This window comes from Tinamus guttatus, unplaced genomic scaffold, assembly GCF_059628265.1.
Source record: "Tinamus guttatus ecotype Peru unplaced genomic scaffold, ASM5962826v1 Tinamus_guttatus_pri_ptg000078l, whole genome shotgun sequence".
Lineage (NCBI taxonomy): Eukaryota > Metazoa > Chordata > Aves > Tinamiformes > Tinamidae > Tinamus > Tinamus guttatus.
In genome coordinates this window covers 569,579-590,871 of record NW_028288612.1, presented here as the reverse complement: position 1 = coordinate 590,871, position 21,293 = coordinate 569,579, and the positions used below count along the sequence as shown (strand labels likewise).

The 21,293-nt window shown below is 51.5% G+C and overlaps 2 protein-coding genes across 2 annotated transcripts; both read right to left on the bottom strand.

Moving 5' to 3' along the window:
- Positions 1–626: 626 nt before the first annotated feature.
- On the bottom strand, positions 627–9,118 carry ASB10 (ankyrin repeat and SOCS box containing 10). Its single transcript, XM_088519961.1, has 5 exons — positions 8,809–9,118; positions 3,607–3,874; positions 2,556–3,060; positions 1,103–1,216; positions 627–893 (listed from the first exon to the last, which is right to left on the bottom strand). The coding sequence occupies exons 1-5, from the start codon at positions 9,116–9,118 to the stop codon at positions 708–710; spliced, it is 1,383 nt and encodes a 460-aa protein (XP_088376087.1). The 3' UTR covers positions 627–707.
- Positions 9,119–18,785: 9,667 nt separating this feature from the next.
- H2BK1 (H2B.K variant histone 1) lies at positions 18,786–19,783 on the bottom strand. The gene is made up of 2 exons (XM_010216270.2): positions 19,664–19,783; positions 18,786–19,022 (listed from the first exon to the last, which is right to left on the bottom strand). Exons 1-2 carry the CDS (start codon positions 19,781–19,783, stop codon positions 18,786–18,788), a joined length of 357 nt encoding a protein of 118 aa, XP_010214572.2.
- Positions 19,784–21,293: the final 1,510 nt, after the last annotated feature.

The following is a 21,293-nucleotide window of genomic DNA, read 5'->3' as shown; positions in this document are numbered from 1 at the left end:
TCCTCAGCACAGGCACAAGCACTGCTGTTTGCCCCCCAGGGCAAGGCCAACAACACAGACATTGCTCCTGCATAAGAAATGTTTGCTTGGAAGGACACAGCCACCACACATCCCTCTATGCCCTCTGATGGGCAGACAAGGGCAAATATTTGAGAGGGCCTATGCCCATTATGTGCCACTATGCATGGCATGTCACATGTCCAGACTGTATGAGGGGCAGCCTTCCAGGCAGGGCAGAAGCTGTTCTCTGGTAGATATAAACAGAGACCAGGTTTTATTCCAAATACCCTTGGTTACAAACTGTAAACACCTTCAGGAAGGCAGAATCCCAACAAATGTCCAGGGCCACAGAGCTGCTTGGATAAGGTCTGAGTTTGCAGATTTGGGCTAGAGCAATTTGGTATCCTGCAACTAGCACTGTGATCAATGAAGAATGTGCTCCTGGTCCCATGAAGTGCCCTAACCTCCCTCTCTTGTTTTTCCTAGTTTGACATAGATAATATAGGTAAACAGAGTGCTCCAAAATAGGTCCATGAGACAGGGCTGACATGGACTAGCAGACACGGACATGGTGGCAGGATTGGGGGCTGAATAGGAGGAGGATAACATGGACAGGTGGGAGATGGGGAAGGGAGACACCTGGGTTGGTGCAGGCTGCACTGGCAGGAACTGAACCCTGGCACAGGGACACAGTTGAGCCTCATCCCTTAGTAGAGAACATCTTCAAAGCCGAGCAGTAGGAACTGGTGCAAGGCACTCGGCAGGTGCAGCTGTGACAGGACCTGAAGCAACCGGCCCTCCAGGAGGGTCCTGAGTTTGCAGCGAGCCAGATGCTGCAAGGAGCGAGGACTTTGCTCTAGGGCGAAGAGTGACTGGTAGAAATCTGGATATTTCTACAGGAAGAGGAGAGAGAGAGGAACAGAGCTAGATAAAACTATAGACATCCTGGAAGCAGAGAGGGAGAGCCAGAGCTAGAGCACCTAAATTACTGCAGGGAATCCACTCCTGCTCTCCAGCTGCTCCTCTCCCTATCCCCCCACCACAGCCCAGGGCCCCCCCAGTGCCCTGCCCAGGGAGCCCAGGCTGCCCTGCATCCTCTCACCTCCACCACCTCCGCTGGAACGGCCTCCACCCAGTCCTCAGTCACACGCACGTGCTCATAACTGTTCATCAGGGCCTCGATGACACGTGGGCACTTGTGGCAGTACCGCAGCACCTGGAGCAGGGAAAGGGCAATGAACACAGCACATGGTCCAGGTCCTTCAAGCTCCACCACCTTCACATGCTACAAAAGCTGCACATATTCAGAAATGACCACAGACTATCTGCCCATCCCTGGTGCTGTCCTAGGAAATCACTCCACTGATGCCAGGCAGACTCTGATCACTGTCTCTGCTCTCAGGGCACCCCGCAAAGATGGGACTGAGCCAACACCCAGCACATGCTGCATGGCTGCATTCAGCACAGCCAGATCCCCTCTGCCTTGGTGTGAGGTCTCATGTATGAAGCTAGGACAGAGACCCCCTTCTCTGTCTCACCACCACCCAGGGCTTGTGAACTCTGCTTTGTGTCAGGCTCCTTTCCACACAGCTGTCTGGTTAGAACATGAGCGGCTTTGGGGCAAGAACTGGCAGATGATTTGTGTGCAGAGACACTAAAACATGCAGCACTAATGCCAAATGCCACACAGAAACATCAGGGATGCAGTGTGCCTGTACCAAGGGAGGTTGCAGAGACACCCTGTATCTGCGCTGGGTGCAATGTAGGGCCTATGAGACACCATGCCCTTGTTAGCTGCTACACAGAGGCTGCAGGAGATACTTCACCCATTCAGTGGTAGCCAGGCATGTCTGGCGGGTACCACGCCTGTGCTCACCACACACAGGTGCCTGTGCATCCAAGGCCTCCAGCGTGGCCTTCAGAGCAGAGCCCACCTACACAGAGCTGCACCCAGGTGGAGCCCCCAGCTCCCAGCTCACACTCCCCCCTCCTCAGGCCAGCAGTAGCTGTCAGAGCCTATTCCGGCTGTACCAGTGATCCTCATTATCTGGCGTTAATAGGAGATTAATTAGTGTTAATTGTTGATTTTCCTGTATTTTCCCAAAGGGGAGAGCAATCTGCTGATCTCCGGGCTGGGTAATTATTGCAGTACTCGGGAATTAAGACAAGCAATTAACCCTTTGTTTTCTGGTGTCTTGTAGAGCCAGTATGAGTTGGAGGGCAGGTCCCAGAGAGGAAACACGCCACCCAAGGGGAAAGGGGTGAGTATGTTCAGGGCCAAACAACTGGGGCTATGGGTAGAGACTGTTCACACAGCTTAGCAGACAGTGTTAACAGAAGCAGGAGAGTCCCACAGGAGAACATGGCCTAGGAGAAAGCTTCAGAGAATCCCCCAGCAACTCCCCTCTCCCAGATACTGGGAGGAGATAGGCAGGACAGAGAGCTGGCAAGGTGCAGAACAAACCCTGCTGCAGCACTGACATTCTTGCTCTCACAGGGGCCTTAGCATCCACTGCCTTCCTGCCCTGCTCCCAGGAAAGCGCTGGGTCCTGCACCTTGAGGAGGGAGCCAGGCCAGATGCGGATGGCACCGTAGTTGAGCAGGGCTCGGACCACAAGCTCTGGATGGTGCTCCAGCTTGTAGGCAGTCATTTGCAAGATATTGTGCAGTGCTGTGTTGCCACTGTAGTTCATGATGTTGACATGTGCACCCCGGGCCAGTAGTAATTCTACTACTTGAGCATTGGCGTTCTTGCAGGCCAAATGAAGCGGGTGCTGGCGGTCCCTGTCTGCAGCATTGACGTTAGCACCACTCTCCACCAGAAGCTGGCAGACCCTGTAGTAGCGTTCCATGTCCTGAGGCTGATGGGGCTGAGCACAGGCAGCATTCAGTGGCGTCTGTCCCTCTTCATTCTTTGCTTCCAGCTCTGCCCCATGGCACAGAAGCAGTCCGACGTGGTCTGCCAGGCCATGTCGTGCTGCCACATGCAGTGCTGTGTCGTCTTCCTCCTCTGTCCGGCTGTTCACACTGGCACCGTGCTGCAACAGCTGCTGGACACACCTGTGCAGCCCAAGATGACTTAGTGATAGACTCTCCTAACTCCTGTTTTACCTGTCCCTCTACCTTTTCCCAGCTGTGCAAACCCATGGCTTTCACTTTTCTAAACAATCCCAAAGCCCCACTCCCCATGCCCTGGAGCAGTGGCTTTAAGCCAGGAGGACTGATGAGCAGACATACTGTCACCCTGATTGCAGCCAGCTCCTCAGAGCCTTAGCGAGTGTCACCAAAGTGCCAGTCTGTGCCCACACACCTGGAGGTGTGTGTACCATGCACGGCTTGAGCGTTGCAGTGTGACCATAGGCCTGCACTGCTGACAGAGGGCTCACTGGCTCTGAGGACAGATCTTGCAGGCAGCTGTTGTGCTTCAGAAGTGGCAGCTGCTCCAGGAACACACCAGAAGGCCATTTCCTATTCCATATAAGGCCACCCTATTCCGCAGCCACAGCTGCAAGCACTACTCCACCTGTAGCTATGAGCAGCACCCCCTTCTGCATAGGGAAGACTTGTGGGGGAGGAGGTTCACCACAGCCCTCAGGCGCAACTCACTGGATAGAATCCGGACTCTTGCAGAAATGCAGAGGCTTGTAGCCATCCTCAGAGACAGCCTCGGGGTCAGCTCCGAAGCTGAGCAGCAGGCGCACGCAGTCCGTACTGGCTGCTGCACAAGCCTCATGCAGGGCAGTCTTGCCCCCTGGCGCGAAGTTAACGGAAGCGCCCCTGAGGAGCAGAAACTGCAGACAGTCGGCGTAGCCTCGGCCAGCCGTGATGTGCAGTGGCGTGGTGAGGTCCTGCTCATAGGTCAGAGACCACAGTCCTGCAGGGAAAGAGAGGTCAGGGATCCATGTCCAGACAGAGCGCACAAAAGCCTGGGGCCCAGACCTGCCCTTTCCCTCCTGCTCCTTGCCATACCTTCCCTCTTGAGTAGCAGGCTTCCCCTCAAGAGGCTGTTTCTTGCTGCCAGCCTCTGCCCCACAGGGCCCCTGGCCTGTGAAAGGATGACACTCTGTTGGAGGGCATCTCTCTAAGCTGCATGGTCACACTGCCAAGGAAGCCTCGGGGCAGAAACTGTTCTAGGAGTTGACTTTTCCCCTGCAGCTCAGTCATGCAGTACTGGGTTTCTTTTGGCAGAAACAGAGTAAATGAGGGACCCAAGCGGGCTGGGAAGCAGCATGGTGGTTGGGAAGAGCACCATGCATGCAGCACCACAAATACAAAGAACCAGGTAGTAAAACAAGGACACATAGGAGCAGGCTGCCAGGGCACGAACACAGGAGATTCAAGCCCTAAGCATAACATGGATAAGCAAGTTGGGGCAAGAGGCATCTGGGGCTTAAGAAGGAGCAGAGAGCTGAAACCCATCAATTCTCAAAGACTGACCCAGCTGAAACCATTGCTGCTGTGGTCTGCTGATAAACAACCTGCAGCTGTCACAGCCCAAATCATACTGACAGTCCCTCTATGGTGCTTCCCGCAGCTCCTCCTGGCTGGGCTGGAGGACTGTGTCTCTGACTGCACTCCACGCTGCACACCTCTCGCCTCTTCCTCTCAGCAGCTGTGTTTGGAAGGGCCAGATTCAAATGGAGATATCCCAAGGACCCCACAGAGCTTGACAATCCCTTGCCCAGTACTACTCACAACGAGAATCAGCAGTCCTGCAACCAGCACAGGATGCAGAGTCAGGCTACAGGAATGGTCACGGGAGCAGTATAACATGCAGCTTCAACCTCCTTTACCTGGCTGGGGAGCCTGGGCAGCTTCCCTGGCCAGAAGAGCAACATGTCCCAAGACACACCTTGCACTACAAGACTCGGTACAGCCTCCCACAAGCAGCACAGGCAGAGCTGGCCGTTCCCTAGCGCTCTTGCTCCTACTCCCACGGCTCACAAGTGCCCGCACACCCTGTCCAGCAGCAGGGACGCCCTGCGGCACAAACGACAGGTTCTGAGCCCCGGCCCGATGGACACGCTGCCAGCCCACTGCCCCCTGCATACTCAGCCGGCGAAGGTTGAACCGGTAATCTTTCCACTCTTCCAGGTTGCTGGTGTCAAACACGGAGCTGGGGCTCAGGCCATTCTGGGAGTCGCTGAGGATCTCTGCCATTGCCCCCTGGTCCCCTCTCAGCACGGCCTGCCAGTAGGCCTGGGCAGGGCCTTTCATCTTCTGTGTGCAAATGGGCTCCTCATTCTCATCCCCTGTGCCCATGATGCTGCCCATGATGCAGCAGCCAGAGCCCCAGCAGGAGCCAGGCTTGGGCCTGCAGTGGCCTCCTGGCCAGGCTTGGTTCTGAGGGGGCAGCCCCACCAGCGCCCTGTGCTCTGCACTCAAAGGCCACCCGTGCGCACTCTGCCTGGGACAGGGACGTGCCACTCCACCACTTGGCTGGCTACAGCTTAGGTCTCAGCCGATCTATTCTGGGGGACCTTGTGACCAAACGTGTGGCCAAGAGGCAGAAAAGGACACCTCTCAGGCCACATCTCTGCAGCAACTGACTGTGAAGGGAAAGGCCCCATACAAAGCAAGGCAGAAGAGAACAGGGCAACACAAAGAGGTCTCACATCCAACCACTCTATTGCTGTATGCATCTTGAATTTTGGCCCCTCATTTAACTCCTAGACTATCTTCACCCACCCAGGCAACAAGAGAATGACCCAGCTGCCTCCATATACCAGTGTGCACTGGTCAACCCTTGCCTCCTTTTTTATCTCCAGCTCTGCAACCCCCATCTGCTGGTTCAACCCAAGCCCATGGCACTAGACAGGTTTCTAAACAAATCAGAGGAAAGTTCTTTTTAATCAGGACTTAAAGTCACAGGACAGATAGAAATGAGTGCAAGGATAGGAAATGGTCCAATACAGGTAGTGTAAAAACATATAAGATAATTAAACTTTGGAACCCCTCCTATTACTCCTTGAAATTTAGACTTGCAGACTGCTCCTGAGCAGTTTTAATATTGCCCTTTCCCATCCTCTGACAATCCCCTCCATTAGAGTTCCTCACTGCAATTCCTTCACCATTAGATTGTGGGGGAACTATTTACACCATGGAGCTATAAGCCAAGGTAATTGACTCCAATAGACCACCAAACAATGATTATCTGGGGGAATCAATGAAGAGGATAAGAAATTCTACTCTCCGCAGGAGGGGAAACAAGTGACCAAGCTGTATATTTGCTCACAATCTCCAGTATCCTCTGTTTGTGCAGATTTTACCACCAACTAGTCCAGCTATAGTAAAGTGCATAAAAGGGTAGAGAGAGGGAAGCCTCTGCAGAGTACCTCACCTGCTGTGATTCTCAGTTTCCCCAAAGCTATAAATAGGTACCCAGCCAGAGCCAGAGTTCCCAGCTCACAAGAGCATTGCCAGAGAGACAAAGGGCTACACACTAGATAGTGTCAGTAACACGGTTCAACTTAGACCTCCTCTGGGCTCCTTCAAATATCAGTTGGGAAATTCAAATATCAGTTCCTGGTCTTAGGAAAGGTTGTCACTGGAATCTACCTTTATGGTTGATCACTGGGTAGATTTTGGGAAAGAGTCCCTACTGGTCAAGGACCAAAGCCTTAGGTATTAGGTAGGCTTGCGTTTGGTTTTGTGTTTTGTTGTTGTTTTCTTCTGTATCCTTACTTACAGGTCTTGCACCTGGGGAAGAATAATCGCAGACACCAGTACAGGCTGGGGATTGACCTTCAGGAGAGCAGCTCTGCAGAGAAGGACCTGGGCGTCCTGGTGGGTGACAAGTTGACCGTGAGGCAGCAGTTGCCCTTGCGGCCAAGAAGGCCAATGGCATCCTGGGGTGCGTTAAGAAGAGCGTCTCCAGCAGGTCGAGGGAGGTGATCCTGCCCCTCTACTCAGCCCTGGTGAGGCCACATCTGGAGTACTGTGTCCAGTTCTGGGACCCCCAGTACAAGAGGGATGTAGATCTAGTGGAGAGAGTCCAGTGGGGGGCTAAGAGGATGATCAGGGGCTTGGAACATCTGCCCTATGAGGAAAGACTGAGGGAGCTGGGCCTGTTCAGCCTGAAGAAGAGAAGGCTGAGAGGGGGCCTGGATCAGTGTATATAAGTACCTCAAGGGAGGGAGTGAAGAGGCTGGGGATGGCCCCTTTTCAGTGGTGGCCACTGACAGGACTAGAGGTAATGACCACAAACTGAAACACCAAAAGCTCCACAGGAACTTAAGGAAAAATTTCTTAACAGTGAGGGTGCCAGAGCACTGGAACAGGCTGCCCAGAGAGGTTGTGGAGTCTCCCTCTCTGGAGGTCTTCAAACCCGCTTGGACGCAGTCCTGTGCCACGTGCTCTAGGTGACGCTGCGTGTGCAGGGGGGTTGGACTAGATGACCTCTAGAGATCCCTTCCAACCTTAACGATTCTAGATTCTACTTCATAAAATTTGCAGTACATTCATGGTCTGTGATTGATGGATGCTTTTTTTTTTTTTTTTTTCCTCCTCTTTCACATCCTGTTACTTTAGTGATAAGAGCAACTCCCAGCTGAAGTTGTTTTACATAAGTTGTTCTGCTTTCTCTGGGGTTGGAATTTAAAGAGTATGTCAGCCCAGCACAAGACAGGAACACTTCAAATTTAAAGTACAATTAATATTTTTCTCACAAGTGATCTTTAGTTATACAAAAAGAGTCTTTTTTTTGTTTGTTTGTTTTCTTCCTAAAAAGTCCATAAAAATGAAAACCGTGGGTATACAGATCTTGGCACTCAGTAAACAACCTTTAGCATGCAAAAGCATGAGCCCTTGCATCTCCTAGCCTACTCTGTTTGTCACTTGCTATCAATATCCTTCATATCCTCATGCTGGGACACTACAAGGAACCTACAGCTCTGGGAGAGCAGTCTTCATCAACAGCTCTGCTACTCTGACATAGTGAGGCTTTTCACTACCCACATCATCTATGGAAAAAAAAGAGTAGGGCAAACGCTCACAGTAACTCCCCTTTCACACTTGATGCTCCTTGTCTTAATTCTGGCTGTCTGCAGCACACTACTAGCAGATGTGCAGCAATGTTCTTACACGGCCTTCCATATTCCTAAGCACATCTCTTCCCTTGACACCGCCTACATCAGGTCATCTTCTGCAAGGCTGAAAGTTCACAGATGACATTGGGAAGAACTTAATCGAAGGGATCAAAGGGCAGGGAGGCATGTGTAGTGCATGAGACATACCTAGGAGGGAGGCACAGGGAGGTGTAAGGATGGGAAGAAGCACCAAGGGTGATTAGCTTCTCTTTCCTATCATTCAGGACACACTTACTTCTATCTCGTGTCTTCTAGCATCTTCTATCCTGCTCCCCACCTCCCCAAGCTTGTCTCATGGAATAAAACAGCTTGCAGGCTACAAATCCCATTTGTGAAGGAAAGCAAAAGGAGGCAGGTGTGAAAGCTTCTGCTCTGGAGGACAGGCCTCTCAAGTAGTCACTGCTAATGCACCCACATCAACTCATCACACATATCCATCCCAGGACAGTCCTGATCCTCTTCCTTCCTGTGCCCCCTCCCAAACACCCTGTTCTCATCCCTTTCCAGTAGACCTGCTCCTGCTCACTTTCAACAACCTGGTACAGTTTGTTCTGCAGCTCTGTTCTCCAGCTCCTTCCTTATCCAAAAGCCTCTTTCCCGTCCTCCATCATCCTATCTCCATGACCAGGGCTTCCTCCAAACACTTTTTCCAGATGCTTCTGCTCTTTCTCTCATCCTCAACCCGGTGACTTTCCAGCCACAGATGTCTCATCCCACTCACCAAATTTCCTGCTAGTCCAGCGCAGCTCATCACCCTTGGCCTCAATGATGAGATTGATAGCTGCACCCTTGGTGAAGTACTTCTGAATCATCTTCAGGTCCCCTGTGAAGAGTGCATTCTGGACCAACAGGTCCCGACACTCCAGTGGCTCTGTGTGGCTGTTCTGGCATCCTTGGACCCCTGGGAATAGATGGTTCTCACTGTGTCTTGGCCTTGCACGCTGAAAATGCTTCCACTGATCCAGCTTCTCCTCGTCCAGCTGCAGTGAGCACACTGTGGCAGAACTGAAGGAAAAGGTACGGTCCGTCATTAGGAATACATGGGAAAAGCTTGAACCTTACAGTAAAAGAGTTGCTGCAGCCCAGAGCTTCTTGTTCAAGGCTGTGTCCTTTGTGGACTGCTTCTGGGCCCCAGCACTCCAGTATCTGGCTGGATTCAACACCAGCCTGACTCACATAGTATAAATAGTCCCACTTGGCAGCTCTCCTCCAGCACCTCCCCCCCCCCGCAACAGTTTACCATCAGCTGCCCAAGCTGATCTCCAGGGCAGGCTGGGCATGGGCAGGGGGAACAGGCAGCCCTGAAACCTGCCCCGCATGCTTGCTAGCTTGCTCAGCAAAGCCTCTGCTCTGCAGCACTGCAGTCTCCACTTAAGGAAGAAACAGAACAACACTGGGGGCTGGGGGGAGGGAGGTATACCTTGGTAGTGGCCTGTAGCAGGAGCAGCAGTGAAAGTCATAAGGGACTATATACATATAAAATATATATGCCTTCCCTCAGGATGACTCCAACTCTTGGAACCTAGCATTTCTGCTAGGTCACTGAGGTTGGCTCCCTACACGTAGTCCACCAGAGTAAGAGACATGCCAGCACATCCTGGGAAAAGTAACCTGAATTAAATGAAACAAGTTTCGCAGGGACAGAGAAGACACTCCTGCGAAAATACCAGGACACCAAGAGCTTGGCAAGTATCTTCAAATTCTGAGTAGGGGAGCATAACAACTTCTGTTATGCCACCTCCCACTCATAGCTGTATTAGGTCACATTAGAAGAGGTGAGAGATCCTGCTCAAGTCTCCTGTCCTGCCTCAGTCGTTATAACTGGGCTCTTTGGGATGTGGGATGGATCTCAATAAAAAGGATGTTGTGGCAATTGGACATAGGGCTGGAAGCGGTTAAGCTTTCTTTACCTTCAAATCACTCCCCTGTAACTAAGCCTTTAATTGTTGTGTCACTGCCAAGATGCAGGTGAACATTCCAGGTGGGCAGGCTGTGGGGACCAGCAGTCCAGCACCCCATCATCGAGTACCACAGGAATCTGAGCTTGTTAGAATCAGGTATTCCCTGCCCAGTCCCACAACTGATGGTGCTGGGGGTCACCGGGGAAACTTAACAGAGACCCCATGAGAGGCCGCAGGATTGCCTGAGAGCTAATGGTAGGGACCCCATGGCATTCCACCCAGACTTGCACCACACAGCTGGATCTGCCTTTCTCCTGAACCATGCTATCTTCTCTGTTCAACAGGGAGGTCATAATAGAAACCATTCCATTGACTTGCTTGGCATCTCTCCTGGGCTGCACCAACTATCTCATGGAACAGAGAAGTTGGGTTACTCATTGACATTATTATCCTGCAATTAAAAGCAGGTGAAACTTTCTACTTCCTTCCTTTTTTGTGCCTTGATCAGATCATACTGCTGCTTCAAAGTTCTGGATTCATTTTGACTTCCCCAAAGAGTTGCAAAGATGGAGGAGCTAGACTTGAGCATGTGGACCCCTCCAACTCCTTTTTGCACTCACTCATAACAGGCATCAGGACTTTAACCCAAAGTCTTTCCTATATCCACACCACATCCTTCAAAAGAGCATCTCAGCACATCTCTTATCACCTCATTCATCATGTCAAGCCCTTCCCCCTTGTGTTTCAGCCCACTGCCATCATCAGGGATGAACTGCTGCCTTTTCAGCAGCAGAACCCATCCTGTTCCCTACAGCACGTCCGAGCTATCTTCCAGCAGGATGGCTGCACAGGCAGCTCGTACAAACATGGGACAGCCTGGCTTGGATCAGCTGAACCAAGAGGCACATGAGGAATGAAGCTTGGCATACAGAGCAGACATGTGCTCTCTCCTGCCTTCCTGTCCTCCCCCAAGAGACATTAGACAACACTCAGGGTCTCAGTAAGGGAAGCCAAGCATCCAGCACATGTGCTAGTCTAAACACCTTTGTGTTTAGACTAGTTTGGCATTTGGGATTTCCCCTCATCCACACTGGAACATGCTGGTGAGCAAGGAGCTGGCAGCCCAAGAAGGGTTTACATGCTTTGCACCACAGCTGTAACTGGTCAGTGAGACAGGAAGCACCAAATGGAGAGTCACTGCCCAAAGCACGGTGTACTGAAAACAGTTTGATGCCCTGAAGAATAACCCACCACAGACAACTCTAGTCTCTGAAAGCAAGGCTAAGGTTTCAGCTGGAGCCTCCCTACTTGCATGCAGAGGGAGGCAACAGTCAGGGGGATATACCACATTAAACTGTCTGCAAACATACGCACATAAACCCTGCAAACCACCAACCATTAAGCATGACTTTCTGGCTTCTTAATCTGTGTTGCATTTAGCAGAACCAGTCTCTTCCCAAGCACAGTATGTAGTCCCCATTACTTGGGTGCTTTGTGAAAGCTTTACTGATTGCTGGCAGGATCTTTGATGAAGTCAGGATCAAACCTTCATCATCTTCCTGGGAAAAGACCCCAAACCCAGTGAGTAACTCTCATGAAATAAGACTGAGTAGGGCACGGCTCCAAAACACACAGGAAATGGGAGGTCCTACAGCCCATTTCTGCTTGCTACCTTCCCCTAGTTGCACCACCCTGCCTTCTTTCCTAGTCTTCTCCCTCATGCTCTTCTCAAGCCGTGGCCTTAACCTTGTCTGTCTGTATCTCTTACAATCCCTTTTCTGGTCTTCTTGGCAGCCAAGATCTCGCAATTTCATGCCCTGTTCTTTTTTTCCCTGCTATCTCACCTTTCCCCTTCTCTTTATTCTTTTTCTTCTTTTCTTCTTCTTATCTTCTAGCTGATTTACTTCATCTCTGACCTGCAAAAGCAGAAGGCTACTTCCCATACAATCCTAGCTGCTGTACACAACAGGGAGCAACCAGGAAAAAGAGCCCTAACACTCAAGTCTAGTAGGCCTGGTCCTGCCAGGCCCAGCATCATATTGAGGCTCTGTACAAAGCACCGCGTTGCCTCATTCCTTCAGACCTAGTGTTCTTTCAGCATGAGAATGAGACATTCTATCTGTCCAGCCTGAGACCATTCCACAATACATGTGTTTCCAGCACCCTAGAAATTCAAAATAAGCAGCCTCTGTGGGGGAAAGCTCATCTTGCCTCCTGAGACCATTTGTCATCTCAATGCCAAAAGGTCACATATTTGATAACCTGCCCTTCCTCTTCTATGATAACAGCCTCTGTCCCTGCTGCGGCTTTGCTTCTGCCCTTGTACCTGTTCAGAGGTTTCTTCTGGGAAGAAAATGCTACAGACACTTATTTCCTCATCAGGAAAGTCAAAGAAGAAGCCAGTGAGGTCATTGTGCAGAAGACATGGACATCAAAACACAGATTGTTCCTGGGTACAGCAGCAGGGCCCTAAACATAGATATGATCAGGAGGGAGAAGACATTGGGAGAAGAGTGAACATAGCTCATGCCTCCAGGACCCCAACAGTACAAGGCCAAGGTGATACTGGGAGACCTGTAGTACAGTGCAGGACTTTGATGTCTTACAGGATGTGTCCATGCAGCAATCAGAGAGGAATGGGGATGTTTGAATAGCAGCAGGGCCTCTCCATTCAGCTACTCAGCAACCCTCAGTGAGCCACTGCTGAAGCTGCTACTCCATCTGCTCCCGTATGCCTAGCCCCTCTAGCTCCTGCAGCTTCTCATGGACATTCACCAGAGCCTGCTGGTACGAAGCTTCATAGTTATCCTGGGTACAGATGCTGCAACTCTTTCCCCATCTGTGGGCAGAGCCCAGCAGCTGAGAGCCCCAGGGCTGTGGGGTCTGGAGTCTGCAAAAACGGAAGTGCAAGGGCTTGTCGGAAAGTAGCTACTGCTCTGCACTGACTGTGGAGCACAGGTGAAGGACAGGACACAAGAGGGCCCCATCAGAAAACATGGCCCCTAAGCATCCATTTCCAAGGCCAGCACCCTTCTGCCCATGGCAGGTTCCTTGCTTCCTTTGCTGCAGATAACACCAGTACTGCCTTATCAAGTAAGTTTCTCTCTCGTGTCAAACACAAGCAGCCATGGCAGGGAAGAGACGTTAGAACCATCAGAAAGAGGTTGTGTGGGAAGCGAGCAGCGTGCGTGTAAACGAGTCTGTAACGAGTTTGTAATATGCATGTGCGGCGCGCCCTGCGCAGCGTCATCACAATGGCACAGGCACTTTCCCGCCTCATTGCCTCCCAAATGGATTTTAAATATCATTCCGAGGACACAATTATTTAAAACGCTGAACTAAACACTCGCTAATGGGAAAACGGCGTGTGGCCTGCAGCAGCCATTCCTCTTGGGGCTACTCTGCCCATGTCATCCCCTTCTCCAACCCCACATCCTGCATGGAAGCATCCCCTCAGTCAGAGCCCCCAGAGGGTACCACCAGCATCTCTCCCGCACCCATCCCAGGACACGCTGCTTACGTAAGATGACCCTTTTTGCTCTCCCTCAGCCCAGAGAAGCACTTTGCCCTGTCCCCAGCTTCACAGCCTCAGGGGCGCAGAGGTGCAGGCTCATGGCAAGTTACTGAGGCTCTGCCCCTGTCTTTGGCAACAGGTATTGAGCAGGGAGAGGTCATCGGAGAAAGATGTTTCTGACACCCATGCTTATCTGGCAGTGGATATTACAGATATCAAGTAAGACTCATTTCTTTCACATGATTATTGATGAGTAGTGCTCCCCATCCTCATTTCACATCACCAAGCAGGAGGGAGGAGAGACACAGCATCATCACTGGCTGTACTGAAGGCTCCAGAGTGAACAGAGCCTGAAGAGAAAGAACAAACATGAAAAACTACTTGTGATGATCCTTGCTGGGTACAACATAGATGGAGAACAGCTCCAAGGACATCACAGACCCTCTCTCTCATCACAGTGCTAACAGGATCAAGGATACCAAATGCTCAGACAGGAAGGTGTTTGGTCATGAGGGAGCATGTGAGACTTCTGAGCATCATTCTAATGATCTCCAGACAGGGATTCCAGGCCACCACCAGTTAGGGAGCCACCAATATTTAAGAAGAGCAGCCTTCTCAGCCCAAACTGGAAAAGGGAAAAGACAAAGAGCAACATTGTCCCCTCACTCTGCCTCCAGCACCTGAGCACAGGGAGGATGGAAACATTCTCCCTCTTGCTACAGGCACTGGAACGCTGGCTGCACTTCATCAGAGGTTCATATTTTAATGACTTTGGCATCACCAGAGCTATCCATCACCAGCTCATTTTCCTCCGAGTGCTGAACCACTCCTGCCGGTGCTATTTGGAACAGTGGCTAATGATGCACCAGAGCAGCCACCTGGCAGCACTGCTATAAAGAGACCCAGCAACGTGGGGAGAGGGATGCACGCAGGTCTGCACACTGGTGCAAGCCTCTGTTGCCCCCAAAAGCTTCCTCTCTCCAAACCTGTACCATTCATCATAGTACAGAGATAATCTGTCCCATGATCCCCCACCTCAGGAGACAAAAAGAGCAGAGACATTTAAGTCATTGCTGACTTGCAGGGAAAAAAAAAAGTGGGGAATAGAGATATTGCTGGCATTTTCATGAACACTTCACTTAGTTTCTCACACCATAGTGTTCTTTCTGTGGGTTTGAAGAATGGACTAATGCAAAAGGGGTTGCTGCTGATCCATGAACATGTGTAGAGATTCATAAGAACAACACAGGTGGACACAGATGTGGAAGCCAAGCTGGGGAAGTGTCCTTGTAGAAAGTACCCATCAGGGCTAAACATGCAAAGTGGTCCCTCAGGAGATAGGGACAGCCTGTGGCAAGCAGGGCAGGTTGTCAGGATGGCTCCATGCAGATGGGAGAAACAAGTGTCATGATCCCCATGTAACGATGGGTGGCCCTGCCAACACAGAAAATGCAGAAAAGAACAACCTGGGCAGAAATCTGCACAAAATATCATCCCAGGAAAAACCATCTCCTCCTGCCTCTTCTGCTCAGTGCATCTCCAGGGCAGGCTGCCCTTTTCTGCAAGGGCACAGAAGGATGCATGGGGAGTATGGAGCCAACTCAATACTTCTCAGCCTTGGGGGAAGGCACGTAAAGTAGGAGTGGAATCCTCAGATGCCAGTATTGGACAATCTGTATCTGTACCACTAAAGCCTAACACCTTTTGGGTTCATCCAGGATGCAATGCTCTACAGCTGCTCCCCTCTCACAGCATGTCAGCATCTTACCTACACGAGGGGGCAGTTGCAACTGATCAGGGAGCCAGAGCACCACAGAACGAAGTTATGTGGTCCCCAAACAGCCTGCTCGGCACTGGGCAGCGCCGGGCTCTCAGTCATGCTGCACACTATAAGGGTGTATGTTTGACATCAGGTAGTCAGAGAGAACCATCTCCAGGGCAGCAGCAGAACTGCAGCTCCCAGCTATTTGCAAGCACTCGTCTTACACACGCCTAAGCCTGGGCCCGGGGAAGCGGGTGTGCCTGGCTGGGGTACAGGGATGCACCGCTCTGACCTAGGGAGCGGCACAGCAGCTTGGGCAGGCACATGAATGGCCAACCTGGCTGCAAAGCGCAGCCTGCTCACAGTGCAGCTCCTTGGCCCCGTTCTCTCAGGCTTGCTTTTGATGCTACGTTACACCCGATCTCCCCCATGAACTTGGCTTACAGGGAGCTCTGACACATCTGCTCCCCCACCTGCACAGCCTCTTCCTCAGCATAACTGGCCTCAGGGGCTATAGGGGAAGGAGAAAAGGAGAGCAGCCCTGTCAGATGTGATGCTGCTCTGACACCTGTACTCAGGACAAATTCTAGGTTGCGGACAGCACTCTAGGAAGAAAAGAGTATTCTTCAATGCTCTCCTAGTCAAAAGGAAACAGAGCACCCTGCACAGCCTCTTACCTCTCATCTTGCCCATCTCCTGCAGCCAGCCCCACAGCGCAACAGCAGGGCTGGAAGGAAGCATCACAGGCCCCATCTCACCTTTGCTGCCTTCTGAACCCCTTCTGGGAGCCGCACGTGCCTCGCCAGGCATCTCATCAGCACCACTGAGCCACATCAGTGAGGACAGGTGCCCAGCAGAGTTGCATAGCTCATGAGACCCATGACCACCTTGCAAGCCCTGAAAGGTCCAGTTTTCTCACATAGACTGTCACCTGGGCTCTAACACAAGAGATTTTGCTTTTTTAATTGATCAGACAAAATATCAACTCCTGCAGGACTCCATTTAAAAAAAAAAAAAAAACCCTCCACTGATGATCTCAACTTACTGAGAAGTAGGTAAGTCAGAGGCATCAACCTACTATAGGGTGCCCTTAGAGAAGCTATATTTTTTTTTTCTCCTGTCTTTTGTTAGTTCAAAGTGCATCTTTTTAATTTTTAAAAAGAACAAATCTGACATTGCCAAAAACCTCATTTTTGATCAAATAAGATCTACTCTCCAGAAACGATAATTATGTTCCAATCCTTTAATTTCTTATCAAAGTCTCAGAACAGTTTTTACATTATTTTCCTGGGATTAATAGCAGACTAACTGATCCACATCTGCCTATGGTATTCTCCTTTCCCAGGCTGGGAAACTGTTCACTCAGCCAGCCCGCACTTTCTCAATGTGCCTATGAGGATGTTATGGGAGACAATGTCAGAAGTCTTGCTGAAGTCAAGGGAAACATCCGCTGATCTCCCTTCATCTCCCCAGGCAGTCACTTCCTCAGAGAAGTCTCTCAGGTCAGTTAAGCACAGTGAATCCATGCTGACTACTCCTGATCAGATTCTCACCCACTACATGCTTAGAGACAGCATTTAGGATGACTTGCTCCATCACCTTTCCAGGAGGGGAGGGGAGGTTGACTGGCTTGTAGTAGACACAAGTCCTCCTTCCCACTCTTTTTGAATACTGAAGTGACAGTGGGTATTTTCCAGTTCTCAGGCATCCCTCTTGATCTCCAAGACCTTTCAAAGATGATGGAGTGTGGCCTAGCAACAAGATCAACATCACCCATCTCCCTTAGCACTCGTAAGGGCATCTTATGGGGGCCCATGGACTGGTGAATGTCAGGTTTGCCTCAGTGAGCTGTAACCCAACCCTCCTCAACCAAGGGTAAGTCTTCCTTTCTCCAGGCTTCTTCTCTTGTCTCCAGGGTCTGGGATCCCAGAGGGCTGGCCTTATTAAAGACTGAAGGAACCATAGACTGAAAGACTGAAGGAAGTTCCATAGGAACTTAAGGAAAAATTTCTTAACAGTGAGGGTGACAGAGCACTGGAACAGGCTGCCCAGAGAGGTTGTAGAGTCTCCTTCTCTGGAGATCTTCAAAACCCGCTTGGATGCAGTCCTGTGCCACGTGCTCTAGGTGACCCTGCGTGTGCAGGGGGGTTGGACTAGATGATCTCTAGAGGTCCCTTCCAACCCTAAGCATTCTATGATTCTATGAAGCAAAGAAGGCAGTAACTTGGCCTTCTCTGTATCGTTTGTCACCAGGGCACCCATCCCATTCAGCAGCAGGCCCATATTTTCCCTAGTCTTCCTTTTGCTACTGATATATTTGAAGTCTTTCTTGTTCTTGACAGATTTAATTCCAAACATGCCCTAATCTTCCTCACTACATCCCTGCATATCCTGAAAACATTCTTATGCTCCTCAGGGGGCCTGCTCTCTTTTCCACATTCTGTATACTTCCTTCTTCTGTTTGGAGTTTTGCAGGAGCTGCCTAGTCATCCACACAAGTCTGCCACCTCTTTTGCTTGATTCCTTGCTCCTGGCCATAAGTCCCATGGTCAATGAAAACTGTTTCAGGAGCCTGAAGAGCCACCAACTTCAAGTCAAGTGACTAGTTCATTCTTACCTTCTCTAAGAGAAAAATACAGATGACTGAGCTGGAAAAGGTTATGCTGTAGAACACTGCAGCGTATTTAGGCCCCACACCAACACTGTATTTGAATTAAGCTTCCAACCTGCACCCCCCAACCCAAGATGCCCCTGCAGCTTCCAGGCCATAGAGAGCAGCATGCAGAAGGTGATGTTTGTGCTTAATCCTCCTTTCAGATTTAGTGGCCAAAACAAATCCAACATACGCTTGGGTGTGCTAGGCTATAAGAGTGCTAGCAGCATTCCAAAGGGTGAGCAAGCTTTTTCTTCCTGAACACATTCATCCTTCTTGTGAGGGTCAGGACCAGCGATTTTCATGCTTACCCCCCTAAGAAAGCCAGTAGGTTCCTGAAGAAGCAGCACACTAAATTTACTCTCACTGCTGAGAGCCCACAGTTCCTCTTGCTCCTTATCCAGGCTCATGTATGGGGGGGGATGTACCACCAACAAAGAAGAAATAAGAAAAAAAGAAGTTTTCCTGCTCCTCTTGCTGGGCAGGCAGCAGCAGTTGCAGCAGGGCTCCACTCCAGCCAGGACAGCCTCTCCTGCCAGACCCGTGCAGGCAGCGCTGCCCTCAGCCCAACAGGTCACAGCAGGGAAAGGAGCCAGGCTCTGTGACGAGGCTGCTCCTGGGGCTCCCCAAGAGCCCCCTGCCCCTCCCAGGGCTCCAGACCTGACCTGTTGCCAGAAGGAAGCACCTGCCTGCAACCTTCTACCCTGGGGGGCAGCCCAAGGGGCCCACAGTCCAGCCACAGTTTGAGGAGGAGCCCCAGGCCAGGCCCTGCTCCCACAGAGCCACCCCGGCACCCAGCAATGCCCTACCCTGGCGGCGCCATGACAGAATGCAGCAGCAGGAGCAGCGCAGCTTTATTGCACCCCTTTCACTTGGCGCTCGTGTACTTGGTGACAGCCTTGGTGCCCTCCGAGACCGCATGCTTGGCCAGCTCCCCCGGCAGCAGGAGCCGCACCGCCGTCTGCACCTCACGGCTGGTGATGGTGGAGCGGTGGTTGTAGTGGGCCAGGCGGGAGGCCTCTGCTGCCAGGCGCTCAAAGATGTCATTGACAAAGGAGTTCATGATGCTCATGGCCTTGGAGGAGATGCCAGTGTCAGGATGCACCTGCCAACAGGAGCCAGAACTGCGTCAGCCCCTCCCCAGGTAGGGAGGCCTCTGGCCTCCACAGGACACAGCCCCCACTGCTATCACAGGGCAGCAGCACCTCCAAGGACCCACAGCCACCAGGGGCTCGAGCCACACACCCCTGCTTGGGCTAGCGAGCCCCACTGCCACCCTCCTCAGAGCTGCAAGGCCCTAGGGGAACCCCACTGCCAAGGGAGAAGTACCCCCTGCTCCAAGGCCCATACAGATGGCTGAGGCCTGGAGGACTCACAGCTGCCTCCATGAGCTCCTTTCTTATCTCCCCAGCACCACCCTGGGTGCTCATAACCTGCAGGTTGGGGAAGGTTTGTAACACTCAACTAATCAGGTCAAGAGCATCTGCTCCTGCCCCACAGATATCCCCCAGCTCTTTCCTGAGGACCATGCTGCTCTAGACATCCTTGGAGCCATCTCCTCCAGGGGCTGCTCTCTCCTGCTCCTCTCACCTCCCTTCTACCCAGTCACTCACTTTTCAAGTTAGTGAAAAGCAGGTGCTTCTCCCCTCTCATTGTAGCAAGAGCAAGTAAAAGCAATTCTACTGTTTCTTCTTGAAAGAAGAAACAGCCATAGGGAAGTGCAGCTATAGGGAAGTATTTCCTCACCTGCTTCAGTACTTTGTAGATGTAGACTGAATAGGTTTCCTTTCTCTTTGGCTTCCTTTTAGGCTTCTCGTCCCCAGAGACAGGAGCATGGCCATGCTTCTTTCCAGCCTCAGCACTCATCCCAGCTTCTCCTGGAGCCAGCTCTAGCAAGGCACCCCCTGCCTGGGGCCGAGGTGGTTATATAGCACAGGCGGCAGATCCCTCCCTGCCACAGGTGCAGCCTCTGAGCAGTGGGAGGGAAGGACATCTCTCCTTGGACCTGGTGACCCGATGCAGGGGGAGGTCAGAGCTGACAGACAGGCCAGGGTAGCAGGGCAAAGATGCAGGCTAGGGCAACAATGCCCTGTTCACATGGGTCAGGAGTGTCAGAGAAGAGCTGTTCTGAGGGCAAGCCCATCCAGGGCTTTAGGAGGAGCAGAGTTCTACTTTGGTGGAGCTGGAAACCAGAGCAGTGGGGGAGTTGTGCCCAGAATGAGATGGTAGGACCTCTTCTGTACTGTGGAGCAGGTAGCAAAGTCAGTGGCTGTTCAGCAGTGAGTGGGACCTTTAGGGATGGAGCAAGAGCAGTATGAATATCCTGCAGGGAGTTTCCCTCCCTGCCAACTGCTATTTGGCTGTCCTGGGCTCGAGAGTCCCACTCGTTCCATGCACAAGGGCTCTCTTGGAGGAAGATAGGAGCAAGGCAGTGGGGGAGAGAGCCTGGTGCCTTGAGTCGTGTTGGACATGTCTTGGAGAGTAGTGACCACGCTAGTGATGGTAACTACTATGCAGAAATTTACCTAAGCTGGGGGTGGGGGAGAGTGAGGGAATGGAGCAGAAAAGTGAACAGAGCAGAGAAGTGAACAAAACAGCAGCATTTTCTATTCCTTAGATGCAAGAGCACAGGAAGCCTTTATTTCAGCAAGCTCTACTGCTTTTCTTGTGAAGGGTTATATGCAATACCTGGCGGATGGGACACCGGCAGCATGTGCTGCTGTGCTCTGCCCCTGCTTGGGCCACACCTCATGCTGCTCGCACAGCCCATCCTCAGCAGGTCGCATCTTCCAAAGGACTCAGGTGAAAGACCTACTATGTGGGTTACGCTGCCAGCGCTCCTGCAGCCAGTACCATTCCCACAAATTCACCTTCATTCCAGGCTTGTCCTCATGGAGAGGCATATGAGTGCTTGCTGCAAGTGCAAATGAACATGACAGTGAAAAGCTGGGTCCAGGTGTTGTGGTGAGGCTGCTTCTTCCACCCAAGAACTCAACTATCAGTGACCATGCAGAGCAGGCTGGAACAGTTACGTTGGCTTGTTTAGGGGTCATTAGGGATGAATGTGCTTGGTCACAGAAGCTGGGCAGTAAGGACTGTTCTAGGAAAGGGAGCAGCTTATTAAGCAATGTCTATCAGCGTCAGGAGTTTTTGGGATTGATTCAAGCTGTGAGGAAGGAACCAACATTGTCCTCACTTCCGCTTTTTAAGGGACTGCACTGGTCAGGTATGGTGTGGGCTTCCCCTGGGGAGCTGGTTTACAGGGCTGTGATAGCCAAGATCGCTATGGTCTGGGGGGCTGCTCACTAACCCAGGAGGGAACGATCGATGCCTGGAAGTGTTCTGCCTTTTCCACTAGTCATCACACACAGAGGTG